At 44.3% G+C, this 17,244-nt stretch overlaps 1 protein-coding gene across 1 annotated transcript in view; it reads right to left on the reverse strand.

Moving 5' to 3' along the window:
* Positions 1-10,938: 10,938 nt before the first annotated feature.
* Positions 10,939-17,244, reverse strand: part of T265_12765 (hypothetical protein) — a gene marked incomplete at both ends in the record, with an annotated part of 8,132 nt that continues 1,826 nt past the window's right edge. The window contains 2 exon segments of the mRNA XM_009165384.1: positions 10,939-11,085; positions 12,348-12,485. Of these exon segments, the coding sequence (XP_009163648.1) occupies positions 10,939-11,085; positions 12,348-12,485 (285 nt within the window).

Genomic DNA, 17,244 nt, shown 5'->3' on the forward strand with positions numbered 1-17,244 from the left:
TAATAAGGGTTGATGTCTCCGCTCACCGCCACATTTAGTTGAAGTATAGAGACCTCTCAACCATTTAAAACAAACACCAAGTAGAGGAAAATGTTGGTAGCGTAGATGCTTGTTGACTTGTTTGCTGACCTGGGCAGTCTCATTGCAAACGTTTCATCACCAATCAAGATGACATCATCAGTGTCATCGCTACGCACCACTGCGCGCCCCAACGACGCATCTTGCAAGCAAATTGACCAGCTCAGAGAACAGTCCAACAATCAAGCACCAAGTAGTTTGACAAAGAACTGTTGCTCAAAGGTAGAGCAATATCTTGAATGACGCACTTACTGACAGTTAATCGTGAATAAGTTTGCTTTGATTGGTTCTCGCCTACACTCTCTGAGCGTCGAATCTCTATTAAAGTTCACCCCACGAATTTGGTTTTGACGGGTGACTCAACGGAATCCCAGCTAAATCTTTCATGGTCTTCTTGAAGCAGAACATAAGAATGAAGGAAACTCGAGGACTACCGTTGTCGGACAAGCTTCAAGAAGTGTGAAGCCTATCTTGAGCTACCGAAGAGCTTTCAGCAAGCTTATGAGCCAAAAAAAATCCACTTCTCGCTATCACTGATGAACGTGAAACGAATGCCGCCAAACCTGAGAAGTTGGCTTGAATCCAAAAGAAGGCGAGGCATCTACTCCTGCAACTGCATTCGAGGTGGTAAACATTGCCCAATCTCCGCCAGTGTTCATACAGTACGTCCAAGCAAACTGTACAGTTCAGGTGTTCTAGTGTTATATCCAAGTTTTAAATCCGTTTGGTTAGCCATTAGAATGAATCATGTGCAATGGGTTCAGGTTATGGTATATCTGACTGCTAGATGTGCAGCCATCTGCACCTGAGGCGCGCGTCATGATCGCTTATCCCAACTCCAGAGTAGTGCAGAAGCTAAGGTATTTGCTCTCTGAGGTTCTTACGTTCGCTTCAGTATATTACTTTAATTATACGGCACACACAAATTCAGATATGTATACAGATAAAAACAGAACACAACTTCTGGCAGTTGTATTCTGATTTGGCTGGCCATAAGACTATACAGCAATGCATCACGATCATTGGCTTCATAATCATCTGAGGGCAATGGAGGAATCGGTCCTGGAGGCAATTTCAGTGTCGTTCAAACTTGTTTCCATCTCAGCAAGGAACTGGCGGTAGTCAGCGTAAAGTCTTCCTCTGAGTACGTTCGTCGTTATCCGAGACCTAACCCGTCTGGACCTGGCCACATGTCTGCAGCCCATCCATGGAACGTCTGGCTAGCGTAACAGATTCGATCAAACGCCTTGGTTAAATTAAGGGCAAGCACATTTGCTTCCAGAAACTAAAACGCCTAACGGTGTTTTCGCGTTGCATTATATTGGTTGCTAAATTGGACATCTTTTTAAAGATCTTGGGAGAGTGGTTTGATTGAAAGTGGCTCCAATAAGTGTCAGGACCGGAAGAAAGGAGTGGAAAAATCTTATGCGTTTTTAGGAGGGATGGAAAATGTCAGCAGATAAGTATAGGAGATGAAGCTTTGAAGCACATTGCGGGAACAAGTTCTGCGGCTGTGACCAAACAATATAACAGAAATCTTGTCACACCCATGTGGTTTGGAGATGTTGAGTTCTAACAGGCAAACGGCAAGCACTGTTCATAGGAAGGACCAGATAACCAAAATAAGTCGAAGTCTGGTGTGGTGTGGAAACAAGGTAAGAAACTGAGGAGTGAGATACAACAAGTTGGACAGAATATCCTCTCCCCTAATAAGAGGTGTCTCAATTGACCAAACACAATCGGTATATTCATGTACAATACTTCTGTTGTAGCCATCCAGCCAATAAAAAAACTGAAAAATCAAGTAGCAGCAAGTTAGAGACTGGGTTCTAGGTGAGACTCCCATCAAAAGCAGCTTTGGTATTTCGCTAAGTTCGTGCAGTTCGGATTCAATTAGAACATAAGGTAGACGGAAACTCAGGGAGTGCGCCTACCCGATGAGCCGAAACCGGTCGTAAACCACTGAAGAGCTTTCAGTAACCCTATAAGTAGTGTATCACACCTACCAATCTGGAGTACATTTGATTTAGTTTAGACCAAACATGCACCCAAAAGGTATCACACCTATCAATCTGGAGTATATTTGATTTAGTTTAGACCAAACATGCTACCCAAAAGGCTGTTAAAGAATTTCCAGTTTATTTCATCTTTTAACCTTCGTTCCTCAGTTTTGTGAAAAATGCGAATGCCCGATCGCTTCCTTCCTTCCACGAAGTCCCAGACGTTCTCGACGGAGTGGTTCACAATCAGACTATGAGCCCCCGATGCGATAAATGAAATCTCTTTGATGGGCCTTGCATAAGGATGCAGTGTTGTGTGGAATAATCAAATGTCTATTCGAACTAATTATGATAGCTGAAATAATGTCGTTGTTGAGTAATTCAACGTGAGGATCCATCGTCTTTTCTCCATCAACTACTGTAGAACATGCATGGTCACTTTGGCGAGACTCGGTTTGTACCGCCTTTCTGGCCTGACAGCGTGACACCTAGGAAGAACCATTGTTTCTTATCGCTTAGTTGTTGTTTAAGTATGTTTTTTCATTTGCCTTTACTTACCAGGTCCCGATCCATTCGGTTTTTCACTTTCCATTCACTTTTCCTTAAAGTAAACTTCTCCTCCGCAACGAAAACTAGTCTCTATGCGAAAGGCCTTCTTCAGAGGGACTGAACTCTCTATAGCAATTGACTTAGAATTCTGGCGTGCATTCTCTGAAGCAATGGTCTATCTTCAGTTGTGTTTATTTTAGGTGAGATTACTGTTCATTAACTGTTACGGAAACCCCGGACTCAGAAAACTGGATACCACCAAGAAATATCTTTTGGATGATGGGCAAATCTTCTTGCGGATTCACAACAAAGTCCTCTGTCAGTTACACCCTAATATGCGATTCCTTTGGATAGATGCCACACCGTCAGGCGAGGTTAGACACCCGATTTTCTAGCGAAGGTCCCTATTAGGGAACTACCCCAGCCGCCTTTAGGTCCCTACATCTGAAGCAAACTTGAGAACAAGGGTAAACTTGTTTCTAGTTTTTCCTCATTGCAAATTAAATACCAAGTTATCGCAAACCGTTCAATAGTGGCTGGTAAATTTAGAGGTTGAAATTTAGATCCCATGCAGGTATTCAACTACTTGCACCCACAAGTAGTATTCATTGAATTGGGAAGTGATGGCCATCTACAATTGGAAGTTACTTGCTCGACAACTGCGCCGGCTGACTCAGATTAGCTATTTTGGGTACTGAGTGTATTGTTTCGCAGTGAGACAAATGAAGATGACTAACAGCTGAAATGTATCCATCCAAGTTTTAATGTATTCGACGATTCGCATTGGGTTAAAACAAATCGATATTCGTACACAACTACTGTTACGTTAATACTAATGTACCGCTGATTACAATTGTGCGTTTCATGTTTCTTCCTCTGCTGGCATCGAACGGATGAGCTGAAATGTCAGTTCACTGGTCAGCACCATCAAATGATACGATATGATCGGTCAAGGTCAATTCATGTCTCAGCAGACACCACCAGACCGGTTGGTCAGTGAGTAATCATCTGTTCTGACTAATCGGTGCGTTAAAACACTCGGTGCACCTCTACCTGAAAGCTAACAAGCACGCACTATTACACTAGCCGGTGTCAAACCCAGCGTTCTGACAGGCATGCTCAAACGAGTGAGCGTGGTTGCTGAAGTGAGAAAGTATCCGCATCTTTAGCAAGGACTTACAATCAACTCTTCGACGACACATCTGTACTGATCTTGTTGCTTTTCTGTACGGTTCTTCACCCACTAACCTTTGATGGCCACACCGAAGTCTGATATACCTACGAGCATCTGCCATCAACCAAGCCGCATTTCCCAGCACGCACGGACAGCTAGATGTGAATCTGTGTAAATAGTTGCGCGGATTTGTTTGGACAGTCACCCTACTGTGCTAGAGCAGTTATTCTGGTGGTGCGTCCATTACAAAGGGTGGAGCATTGGACTCGAGTTTCGTTCATAATAGAGCCCGTCAGCAGAGCATCACCTTGGGCATGACGAAGTTTGAACACTGGACGTCTAAAATTCCAGGCCAGCTTGTTACTGCTGCCGCTAACTTACCAGCGTGCGCTGGACGCACTGAATTATCGCGTCTGAACAAGTGAAGGTCTCATACTTGGGCGATGTGAGTGGTTTGCCGACCCAGGTGTGAATAATTGATCGGTCAGAATGATCGATAAAGTGAGAAAATCGGCTTACGTTTAACCCGCAAGTCCGCGTCATAGCATCAATAATCGATGGAGATTAAACGCTAGCGACTCAGTCTATACACACCTACAAACACTGAAGCGTCACGTTCGGTCCTCAGGGCTCACACAAGTGTAGGAAAAAAACAAGAAAACTGGCGGCACATGAAACCAAATGCATACAACCATCGAGAATTCCATAGAATCAAACTTTTACCGGATGTGCGAATTCAGTGGCTAAATTCAGAGCCACTTCTGTTTTTGAGGCTAATTTAAATTATCTTTATCTTCGCCTTTCGTATCTGGTTAACTTTCTGTTCTTCACTAATAGTTCTTCATCACTGACAAACCAAACTAACTCTAGACCGGAAGGTCCGTGGTTCGAACCCGACCTCTGCCTCTCGGCTTCCCCTGTCTAGGCTTGAGCAACCTGACAGTATCCCAGCCCTCGTGCCTCCTTTGTGTGGCATTGAAGTTAGGCACCGAAAGGGTGCTACAGCTGAACGATACTATAGAACAGGGCACTAGACGAGTTCGATTTCAAACATGACCTAATGATTCCAACTGGCACTGGTTTCTTCGAATGTTGGTATCCATCATGGTTTTCGTCCGGAAGCTGTTGTGATTAACTATGCTATTCGAAGTAAACAGGAGGGCGCTATTTGCTTTACTTGTTTCCTTTCGTTTCTTATACCGCTCATGTGAACTTTTCTGACAAGGTCTCTATTGACTTTCGGTTAACCGATAGTGTCTGCTTAAATGTCGGTGTGGTGCACAACACCGGACGTGCCCAGTCGCTCTGTGTATCATCAGAATCATTTTTGAGTTGGAACTACAGACGCAAAATCAAACATATTATCGATAAAGTAAAGTCCGCTTTGCTCAAGTTTCCCGAGACAACCAGTAAGTTCACTGTTTTTAACCTCCGAGGCTGTCCGTATATATTCAGCCCCTCTTGGGGATTTCCCATATAGAAGCCCCGCACTTTCATTTCCTAAATTTTTCCACATCGAAATGGATAAGAAATCTTCGTATGGAAACCACTTCCAGACAACACATGAAGGCTACCACTCACACGTTTCAGTAATGAGTTCATTCATCAGCTAGCCGCTTCACAAGCACCGGCCATTTTGAACGCTTCCCAGACTCCGAAGTATTCGTTGTGTTCATACCGTATAGAGCCGTACAATCATTTTGGAAACGACATCTGACTTTCGAGAAATACACTCATTTGCAAATCAATTTGGTTTTCGCGAGAGACTCAACCGAATCTCTCGTTTATGATATTTTACAACTGAATGTGCTGCCGTCTCATGATTCAGTTGGCACGATATTCGAGATATCGTAGTATATTTTCATAAAGGAGAGATTCAGTTGAGTCCCTCGTGAAAACCGAATTGATTTGCAAATGAGTGTATTTCTCGAAAACAGTGCAATTTGGGTTCAAGTAGCACATAAGTTTGACGGAAACTCGAGGACTGCGTCTACCTGATGAGCCTGAAGCGGAAGGGCGAAACCGGTCGTAGGATGTCGAGGAGTTTTCAGCAACCTTGTGAGTAGCCTCCTTTATGAAGACATCTGACTCATTAACAGCCTACCCATAGGGCGAAATGAACCCACGACATTCCTCACTGTCCTCACTGGATCGGTATCACCACCTAAGCTCAAAGGAGCCCAATGTGGTTTGCCACTCAAGATCTCTGATTCGGGATGTGATTTTTTTCTCCACCATTGTTTCCGTTTCTCCCCCGTTTTGCCTCGGTTGGCTTACTGTACTGCATGATGCACTAGCCGGATCGTGCCTATGCATGATACGCACATATCCCCCTGTCACAGTGCATCCGGGGCGACCCCAAAGGGTTGAGCTCGGCCAGCTTATCTCGGATGGGTGATGCATGTAAGCGCACGTACGCTCCTGCAGAGCAGGCCACGTAACCTACGAAATACCTTAGCACATTGAACCGGTGACTTTCTTTGACCATCGTCATGTGAATGGAGAGCAGAGTGTAGAGCAGAGTTATGCCCAACTCCAAAACACCAGACAGATTCATTCCGGGTTCAGCTTATTAGTAATGCAGCCGGACACCGGAAGCGAACACCGTTGAATCCACCTGTTAGACTGTTTCTATCTGTGCCAGAAAAGTATCTTCCTTATGTTCTGAACAGGCCGAAGCTGTGAGTACGCAACCGTAGTGGACTTGCTTTTCCATAACCTATCATTGTGTAGGTAAGCCGAACACTAGCTGGCAATGTGCGCATGCCTAGGATGAGGGCCGCCAGAAATCCTTCTATGTATGCTTCCAGCATCAACTGTTGTATTGTGTTCAACGATTTGTCCACGGCCCTGACCTAAGTGGGCCGTAAGTAAATTGGTCCGGTTGCCATTTCGAACACCGCCTTTTCATTGCTACATCGCGTCCACTTTATATACGTTGTATTATGTTATACCCGATTGTTTTGAGTCATGACCTAACATATCCTGTTGCGTTCGGTTTATGTGTATCCATCTATGGAAATCCCGTACTATCACTCAGGACATTGGAGGGTGTCAGGTTTACGATGGTGATTAAGGTGACCCTCTGTGCTCAGACCCAGTTGAGCAAAGAATAGCACCAGATAGACACGTGTGCCTGTGGTGTGTCGTATGAGTTGTGCGCGTAGCCGGATTTCTCTTCACATACATTGTGGAGCCCAACTATTCAGATGGTCGGGATACCTCAAGAATTTCAAACTTTTAGACTGTTCAGGGCGCGCTGAGTTAAGTTTAATTCTCTCTGGATCTACTAGGGGTTATCCTAATTTGTATATTCAGTAGCTCCAATCAGAAGTTGAAATTTCTCCCAGCGGTATCACAGAAATACACAGGATCTCTAGATACAGGGGAACACTTGAAAGATTAGGAAGATGCGGGCGAACTTTCCTCTTCGTGTCAGCGATATTTCAGTGTTGCAAAAGCAGTAAGATACAGGTAGACTGTGGGATAAAAATAACGCTGTATCAATAGGACCATACAGAAGCGTCACAATTAGCTCAAAAACGGTGTTGCGTCACACAGCAAAGTTCTGGTTTAGTTGGTCTTGTTTGAGCCATGTCGTGTGATGAACTCTGGTCACGTGAGCAGTTCAGCTCACGTGCCTCATGTTCAGCTCAGATGCCTGATTTCGGTCAGATGCTAGATTCGATGTTTGTACAAATTTATTCTAGGTTTGTGGCTAGGAATCCTCAACTCTCAGGTCGTACAAATCGGTTCTTTTGTGTCCACAAGAACTTCACACAGAAACTACATCTAACGTCGTCCAGAGGACTTCTTCGATTTTGCAAAGGCAAGCGATCTCAATCATCTCGGTGGTAGAAATCACGTGATCAGCGTTCAGGTCATAACATGGCCTAAGCAGCATCATCGACATGATTAAATCATCATTTTATTTGCGTGACCTATCACCGTCTCTTCTGTGCTTGCACACCTCTGTATATATTGGTCGGATTCACCATTTCCACATATTCGTGAGGGCCAGGAAAATGGCATTTGCTGAGCTTACTAGTAAAAAGCACCCCTTGCGATTCCAGTAGTCTGCACACGATCTGCGGGACTCGTCAGTTGATCNTAAATTGACAATAACGGTTCAGCAGTTTGGCTTTGAAACTTCTCCTTTCCTTCATACCCTTCCCTTATTTCACGGGGCTTGCGCCGAGTACCGAGCTTTCAGGTGAATGCACATGCAGCTCAGCCCTAGCCGAGTGAGGCATTGCCGCCCGTGCACCGGTTTCCATCGGCCCAGTGAGATATGGCGGGCCAATCAGGAAACGGATGCCGGTCCCGCTGTTGATTCATACTTGGCACCATTAGTTCACGCACTGCTTCCAGATACGGATTTGCTATTACCAAGTCATACATCCGTACACTCATTTGCTCCTTGATATAACTTTAATGTTCAGCGTTTACCAACTTATGCTTGGTTTGCTCACTTGAGTTCGCTGCATACCATCTAGTTGTTTCATAAAGGAAACTACTCACGAGGTTGCTGAAAACTCTTCTACAGCCCATGACCGGTTTCGCTCTTCTTGGTGCTCATCAGGTAGGCGCAGTCCCCGAGTTTCTGTCAACCTTATATTCTACTTGTACCCGAATTGGACTGTTTTCGAGAAATACACTCACTTGAAAATCAATTTGGTTTTCGTGAGAGACTCAACTGCAGCACATTCAGTTGTAGAATACCATAGACGAGAGATTCAGTTGAGTCTCTCCTGAAAACCAAATTGATTTGCAAATGAGTGTATTTCTCGGAATACTAGCTGGTTCGTTTTCCCGTCAGACCTTTTTGCTCGATTTCTGCCTGTCTAACATGGTTTCCATCACGTTCGACACGGTCAGTCAGACGTAGCTAAGACCACAACCCTTGGCTTAATATATTCCACTTGATGTATACGATGAGTTGGGTTGGTCCAAACCAAGTCTTCTTTCGGAACCTTTGTTCGATCAAACCTGCCAACTACAAATCCCGGGAGGCGTTCGAAAGTATCTTAACCATTTGCGGCGTCTTCTTAAAATAGCACAGGATTACCTCTCGGAGTTGTTTCTCTAATTGGCTTTACTGGTTATTCGTTCAAAAAATTCTCCAAACCTTTCCAGAAGGGTTCTAATGAATGATGATTATTAGAGCCATGAACGTTCAACCTCAAAACAGCTTCTAGTTGAGAAGCCACAGCGTTCTTCTATTCTGTGGGTAGCAAGCTGCCCGTGAGAATTCCGTGGCGGTGCACTAGACTTCCAAGTCTTGACAATCTTCACAAACATCCAGTCATAACTTAGCATGAACGAAAAAATGACAAGTCTGCACAGACTCTACTCGACTGTAAACACCGCATGTTTGTGGATTGCAGGGAGAAGTTTTCGGTTTTTCATTATGCCAATCAAGGATGAGAGGTCATAATTTCCCAAGTCCTAGTCCACGCTGGCGTTGGGAACTTGTCGGATGGCGTAATGCTACTGTGATGGCTTATACAAAAGATTGCGCTAATCACAACGACAACCGGGGTTTCTGTCATGAAGTGTTACCCAGCCGTAACCAGAAGAGTAGTCGCTAATATTGGTCCGCACGACTTAATCGTGGGAGCACTGAATTTACTGGGTTTCCAACCCCGTGTCAAGGGGTCACACTGGTCACAGTTCCAGACACTTAAATCGTTCAGCTGTGGCACCGTTTCAGTGCCTAACTGCCATGCCACCCGAAGGTTTCACGAGGGCTGGGATACTGCCAGGTTGACCAAGCCTAGACAGGGGAAGTCGAAAGGTAGAGGTCAGGCTCGAATCACGGCTCTAACCACTTGAGCCATCTCGCCCCCTCCAAGTACTTAGTCGATTCAGCTATCTTGATACAATGGCTTGCTTTCCATAAACTAGCTTATTTTATTCACTTTTAGTTTGTGCTGAAATTGTTGACGAGTTCTCTTTGATTCGATGTCCCCTTTGCCAAGGAATACGACTTATCTGCAAGGATTCCTCCGTCCCTTCCCACCACAGAAATGTCACTGTGGACTACGAGCTTAGTCCTGTTGCATGGTGCACACGAGGCCATGAAAGAGTTTTAAGCGCGCATCCATGAAAGTTTTCCACAATGCTTACTGGGTGGTCGTGCTCATTTCGCCCGCCCCGCTGTTGAATGGTCCCGGCGTTCAGTTATAAGCTATTTTCTGGAAGACATTCGTAAAAACAGCCTGTTTGTAAATCCACGCCTAAGCAGGCTTACTCCTTGTTTTGCGATAATGCTTACCGGCAATTTTGTATACCGTAAATGATCTGATTCAAGCCCACAGGACAAACGAAGACATACAGTACTCCTTACTTAGGACAACCCACTTCTATAGTGACTACCTCACGTGAAAGCGCACATTCCCCTTAACTTTGTAGCGATCGAAGTTTCACAGATTTATGGATACAGTGTTTCACCTCAGGGATCATCAAGACCGCATGTTACCGTCGGTCCGCCGGTCGGTTTGCCGTCCGTTAAACATAGCAAAGTATAGATAGATGACTCGCATCGAAAGTGTCGCTTTGCGACAGTAAGATAATCAATCAATCGATATTCGTTTAACAGCATGTACGGTTGTGAACCGGTGATCAGGTCATCCAGAAGTGGCTAGAATACTGTGCGTGGCCGACCGACTGTCAGGACAAAACGCCATTCAAAGTGAAGGTCTTTACATAGAGCTCATATGTTCGTGCAGGCACTGGACCGCGCGCTCAACCTACATTACGAAATAAGTCACTGTTTGCGATGGCTTTTAAGGGATCCTATTTGTGCTACTTTCAAGATGTTTAATCCCGTAAAGATGAAGATTTCTCAGGACATTGAAAATGCTGCAGGAATCGTGTGACACTGGAACACCACTTCTTTCGATTCGGTGGTATTAAATCGATCACCGGGTGTTGTTTTCAAGCATGATGAATGTGCCTATTAATACCATGATGATAAGGCAGAAACCTTCCGATGACCTTCTGGTTCTACCAAATGTCCGTTAACATAGCGAATATACCTTCATTTGCAGACTAATTTGGTTTTCTGAGAGACTCATCTGGAACCCAGCTGAATCTCTCATTTGTGATGTTTTTAGGCAGCACATTCAGTTACCTGAAATCATCACAAATGAGAGATTCAGCTGGGTTCCCGGTGAGTCGCTCGCAAAACCAAATTAGTTTGCAATTTAGTGTATATTCGCTAATTTCGTGCAATTTCGTTTCAAGTCGAACATAAAGTTGACGGAAACTCGGGTAGTGCGCCTACCTGATCAGCCCCAAAAAGAGCGAAACCGATCGTGGGTTGTCGACGGATTTTCAGCAACCTTATGAGTAGTCCGTTAACACAGTTAGGACACTATGAGTGTTTTCCAGGACGTAGATCGCAAGACTGTCGTTGACCATTTGAAAGATAGAGTTGTCGGCCTCTGTTCATCAGAACTAGTCACGCTAAAGAATGCGTACCGTACATTCAACTATCGAACACCACAGTGCGTGGAGGTGCTGACGAGCATTCTATTACTTGGAGCAGATTCCGGTAAAAAAAAACTACGCTTGTTGATCCCTGGGGTTGATGATTAGCTATTCTAAACATGGCAACTCATCAGCAAGTCAGATAGGGTGACGATGTTTGTGATAGTGGCATGTTCGAATGACTACTTTTTTCCGGTTCACTTGAATCTCTTACTGACCATACAAATCCATAAGAATAGCAAGACGAGATTCGACGCGAATAACTCGCTATATAGGTTAGGAGAAAGCTCCCCGCAGTAGTCACGTGTGAGAAGGGCTGATGTTTTCCAGGACAGATTGGGTCACACGTACCATCAGGACCATACAATATACATAAACACAGCTGGTTTTTCGCAAAAAGGTCAACGTATGTCGTTCCTAATTAGCATAGCCAGTCAACCTGTCTAGGTACATACGCCACCATAGCACTATGTGATCGAACAGCAAACCAACAGTAATGATTTTACTTGTGGTCTAGTGAGGACGGCTGTCAGAGTTACAGCTCAGTTCTTGCTACCTTACGACTAGAGGTGATTTACAAAATGGTCGGAAATGATCCGAAGCCTATGGGCTTTTAACATCAGGATATTTGTGCAATCATTTTGCCCACAGGCTGCATTCCAATTGTTGCAACCAAACGGTATCTTCGAGTGGTCCGTTGTATCAGGACCTCCGGGAAGGCAAAACAAAGTCGGAGTTATGTTCCTACGCAGTACAACTATCACAAAATATACAGACGTCGACGGCAGATACACGTCCACAACAAATAGTCCACCTGAACTATAAAGGTACAAACGAAATGAGCAAAACAGGTTCACAAGTGCGACAGTCACGCGGGCATAAGGTCGGCTAGATGACCTCAGAGTCAAATGAGTGAAGTGGTAGGGACGAACCAACGCCAATTCATATATGCGCACTAAACAGGAGCTCCTTGCCCACACAATTCTTTTACCTGCAAAATCTTTGGGAATGGCATAAAAGTTTTATGCGAAAATGTTGCATTTTGTTCGTACATGCTCAGACCAAAAACCACCCCAATACAACAACAACAACCCATTAGCATAATACATTACGAATTCACATGTGTCGCGATATCTCGAATATCGTAGCGACTGAAACATGGGGCGGCCTGGTGCAGCACAGTCAGTTGCCTGGAAACATCTCAAACGAGAGATTCAGCTGGGTTCCAGGTGATTCTCTCCCAAAAACAAATTAGTTTGCAAACGAGTGTTTTTCATCCCAATACACGTTCGTATTTTCGCAGATCACCAAACTTCATTGTCAACTGAAGCAATCATACCTCTGGCCGAAAAATACTGGTAGGATTCTTCCCTACCATCAGTGGGATCTCGGGATGCCTAGAAAGAGCTCAAAAGTTTGGACTGGTATTCCGAACTCAACACCCTGTCTATCACGTCATAGCTTTCGAAAATTCAATTCCATTGTGCGAATACTGAGCGCCCACTAAACACGGTGGCGTGGGGTTCGAATAGGGGTAGAAGAAACGTGGGGAATTTCAAATGTCAAAGTAGTGAACGATACACTAATACCGATAACTTCCCAGTCATGTAAGCCAAGTCTGAAGTTCTTCCATGACACTTTCTCATGAAAGATTTTGACAAAATACACGAAATGTCATCAACGTTGGATGAAACAGCGGGAAAACATGTGCACCACGAATAAGGTACCACATTTTGGCAAGTATCCTGGGCTTACCATTAGGAATTGTCAAAATACATCCGTCGTAGTTCACTGTCACCAGAACCGATCGGACAATCTTAGTCGGATAGTTTGTGACCCGAAATTTTCGAATAAAGTAAAGATTGCAAAGTGTCGTATTATAGACTGCTCTAAAATACTTATGCACTGATGGCAAGCTACGTTTCATGCAGACCAACAGGATTCGCTGTGTACAAAGGTGAGCCCAGAATCCATCTCCTGCAGCTGCAGAGATGTTTACTTTGCAGGACACAGATTCCTGACGGAAAGTGTCAGGTAAACAGACGGGTCAGAGGTCAGAAGGCGATCCCGCATCAGATATCTGTTGGATACTTGCCATCGAAATGATCTGGTCAGTCCCTTCCGAGTACTATTGCGCAACACATACCCCAAAGTTCAACGATAAGCAAAGAGCTGCTGATCAAATCAAACGAGCCCCGATTATGAGGACAGAAACAGCGAAACCTTACGATTAGGTCATCCTGGCCGTGATAAAGTGACTTCCAGAGGTCAATTAATCAGTGTCTGTTCTACACTTTATTGAAATGTTGCGCATTTTTTCCGTCTGTGACTGAAGAGGAATGTTAACATATCGTAGCGTACATATTCTATAGGCTGATTAAGATTGGACAATGTTTCAAGAACCTATTTAGAATTACTTTCACACAAAAAACAATCAACATGATACACAAACTGCCTGTGCAGATGGAGAGGGCCATGTAACAAGAATTAGTCTTCCGCTCTTTCCTACTTGAGCCCATCATGGAATTTCTAAAGTAAATCAAAACTGTTTCTTACAAAACATGTTTAGCTCAAAAGCTGTTGGTAGCTCGGGGTGCCGAACATGTAGTTCTACTTTGCTTAAAAGCAAAGCTTAAAAGCTTTCCTCAAAAGCAATGTATCCAAGAGTGAGATGCTTTCTTGATGGATACTTTACTTGAAGCAGAATCAGGCGAAAAAACATACGTTGATGAGGATGAACCAAAAATACGAATGATACAAAAACTTTAGAGGGACTGATCGAATTTGTCGTAAACGAATATAAGTGAAACATCTATTCCTCTAAAAGTAACAACCGTTCAGCCGTAACACTCTTCCAGTGCACAGTTGCTATGCGAACGGAAGGAGGCACGAGGGATGGGATACTGCCAGGTTGTCCATGCATAGACAGGAGCAGTCAAGATGCTCAGAGCTTTGGTTCAAACCATGGTTCGTACGAATGGTAAGTTGGTGCCTTAACCACTAAGCTACCTCGACTCACTATCTGTCTTCCTTCCCTTGTAAGGCTTCAGTCTCTGCAGTTGAAAACATATCATCAGCTTTGTCCGCAAAACACTGACGAATGCACTTCTCTAGAAAAAATAGCGTAGAGTTTCTTCAGCTATGATGGTTTATCCGTGTCAGCTGTAAGTAAATGCTGTTGTACCATATGGTAAATATCCACACGGAAGCTCTGAAAAAACTCCGCTGACTGAAGACTGGTAAATGGCGTTCAGGTCTCGACTAGTATAAGTTCGGCTGTTTGACGGAAATCATGGACAAAGCCATTCAGTGAATTCGGTATGCATAGTACGTGTCTTGGAATCAGTGTCAACCATCAAAAACCAAGCAGAACTAATGGGATCGTAAGTCTAAATACTTGACACCCTGGATGAAAAGATCACCTGTGTTCCTATATTATTGAAGACAGGAGATCGATGTACTCACAAGAGTGCAGGATGAACTCCTGTGTCTGTTTTCGCCGTAAAGTAGGCCAGAACCCGAAACAATGACAAGTTTCGCTGGATGGCGAAGTCACAGGGTTGTAAAATCACAAGATGACGAATTAAGGCGACGCATGGGAAAGTGATGTTCGAAAACGGAAAAACCTTGCTCCACAGCATCATCTGACCGGTGGAACATTCGCATGAGCCAGGTCCGGTATGTGGGACGCCAGTGCTCCTACCAGTCGGGAATCACCGACTGAAGTAAGTTTCCTCTAACTCCCAGCGGTAAAACTCTGTCCAGACTACATCTCTACGGCCTTTGTGTTTATACTCCAATAGAAATGGCCTTCCTCAGTAGTTGGCAGCTGCCACGGGTCCCGTTGTCTATCGTGATATCATAGTTGAAATACAACGGGTCAGTAAACGATCTCGGTGCCCATTTGATGAACGCCAAAACGACCAGGTAGCTCTGTAGGGTCTCTAATCTCACTCTAACCGCTTTTTCGTACTTTCGTTGAACACTTAAACTTTTCCGACTGTTTTTTAATTATTTGTTTTCCCCGTCTCCAGTGATGATTGTGTTCACAGATGGTGATGTTGAACACGTCACAGCCGAGACCAATCCGCGGGACACTGGTAACCGCAGGCCCGTTGTGAAGGCATAATCAGCTAATCACACCGCACAGCATGCCACAGGGTGCAGATGCATTAGTTGAAAGTCTTTGCAGATCGACCAATCGATAACAGCACATTGATGCACCTTTCTGTCATGCCTGTGGAAATCGGAATTGAACTGTTCGCGCAAGTTTGACCCACAGAGGTATAGAAAGTTGTTCCGTATCAAATAAAACATTCATAAGTTTTTGTGGACCAGAAACTCAAAACCACTGTGGAACAGGGGGAGCAGTGCGGAAATGTGCCACGATTGGATTGGGGTAAACATTATGTGGGAAGAATTCTACAGTTAAACTGTGTGAACAAGGTGGGTAAAACTAGTGAATAGCACTCATTTGAATATCAGTTTAGTAATTCACGGTAGACTGACTCATCTGAATCTCTCACTTATGATGAAGAGCTCCCCATCCATGGTGAGACTTGGTGAACTGACACACGATGGAAGAAGTACTGGTCTTTTACAACATGATCGATGTTTTACAAATCTCAGTGCATCGTGTGGGTCCCGCTATTCGGTGGACCCATTAGAACTAAGTACATAGCAGTTGGTTCTTTTGTTGAGCTGGGTAGCAAACGTCTCGTCACTAGTCGAGGTGGCATCGTCAGTGTGTTGTGACTGGAATTTATTCGAGGTTGGAAGTAAATTGAATTCGGAAGTGATTGGCTGTTGCCAGTACATGGACTAATACAGGGTGCACTTACCCAGGTCGACCTTGACCGATCATTGGTCGTTTGTGGGAGCGTGCCCATCCACTCTCAATGCACAGATGTTGTCACCTCGACTGAAGCGTTTACCACTAAATTGCCCAAATGCCATCATTGCAGTATGAGCCACCAATATTCGCTTCGATTTCAGGAGAAAGTACATATTGATTCAGATATATCAAAGGCCTCACTGTCATAGAATAGTTCCGACATTCTCCGATAACCTCGGTATGAGCACGCATGGTTTTGCATCAGCTAGCAAAAACCTGCTTATGCAAATTTTCTCCACCCCAAGCGTATGAATCTCAAGTGTTTTGAACAATAATAGGGGAAAAGCTAACCAGTTTGTTGGTAATTTTTTGGAATACTGGTAGCTCGGGTGTATTAGTTGGTAATTGGTCAGGGGGCTGTTGATCTGTTCGAATGGTGACGAAACGTTTGCAAATCGATTGCCAAGCTCGGCGAACAGATAAACAGCCACCTGATCAATTACCAACTTAGCAGTTTGTATATTCCCTTTCCACTTTCTCAAAAGATCTGAATACCATACTTCTGGCATGTTTACGCCATTCCAACAAACATTCTCCAACTAGTTCAGCATACATAGGAACTCGGAATAACACATTGTCAATTGTGCCTATCATATTCACGCCTCTTGTACATGACGGTTGAATAATTCTCTTTGTTGACTTTCTTATACGATTACGACTAATTGTGTAGTACGTGGCGTTCAGGAACCATCGGTTGACTGTCCAAAGGGATATCTGACATTTGTTGGGGAAGTAATTTTCTTGGTCTTAGATGTGATTCCTGGTTTACCAAACTGTTGTTGGCCAATTCAATTACCTCTAGCCAGATAATTGTTTCAATGGAATCATCGATCGTCGAGAAAAACATGAGAGTTAGTAACCTGTTAGCTGGGAATTCTACCAGATGTGTGTGTGTGTGTGTGAGTGAGTATGAGGAGTGGCCGGATCCCGAACCGCACATGGCCATACAAGTGCTGTCATCGTTTTTGCGACTCACCAACTGGGCGTACAGGTGAGAAGAGTTAAAAACTTGGAATAGTTGACCTGTGCGTCCAACCGATGAGCCACAGTGGGTT

The sequence above is a fragment of the Opisthorchis viverrini genome, assembly GCF_000715545.1.
Source record: "Opisthorchis viverrini unplaced genomic scaffold opera_v5_14, whole genome shotgun sequence".
Lineage (NCBI taxonomy): Eukaryota > Metazoa > Platyhelminthes > Trematoda > Opisthorchiida > Opisthorchiidae > Opisthorchis > Opisthorchis viverrini.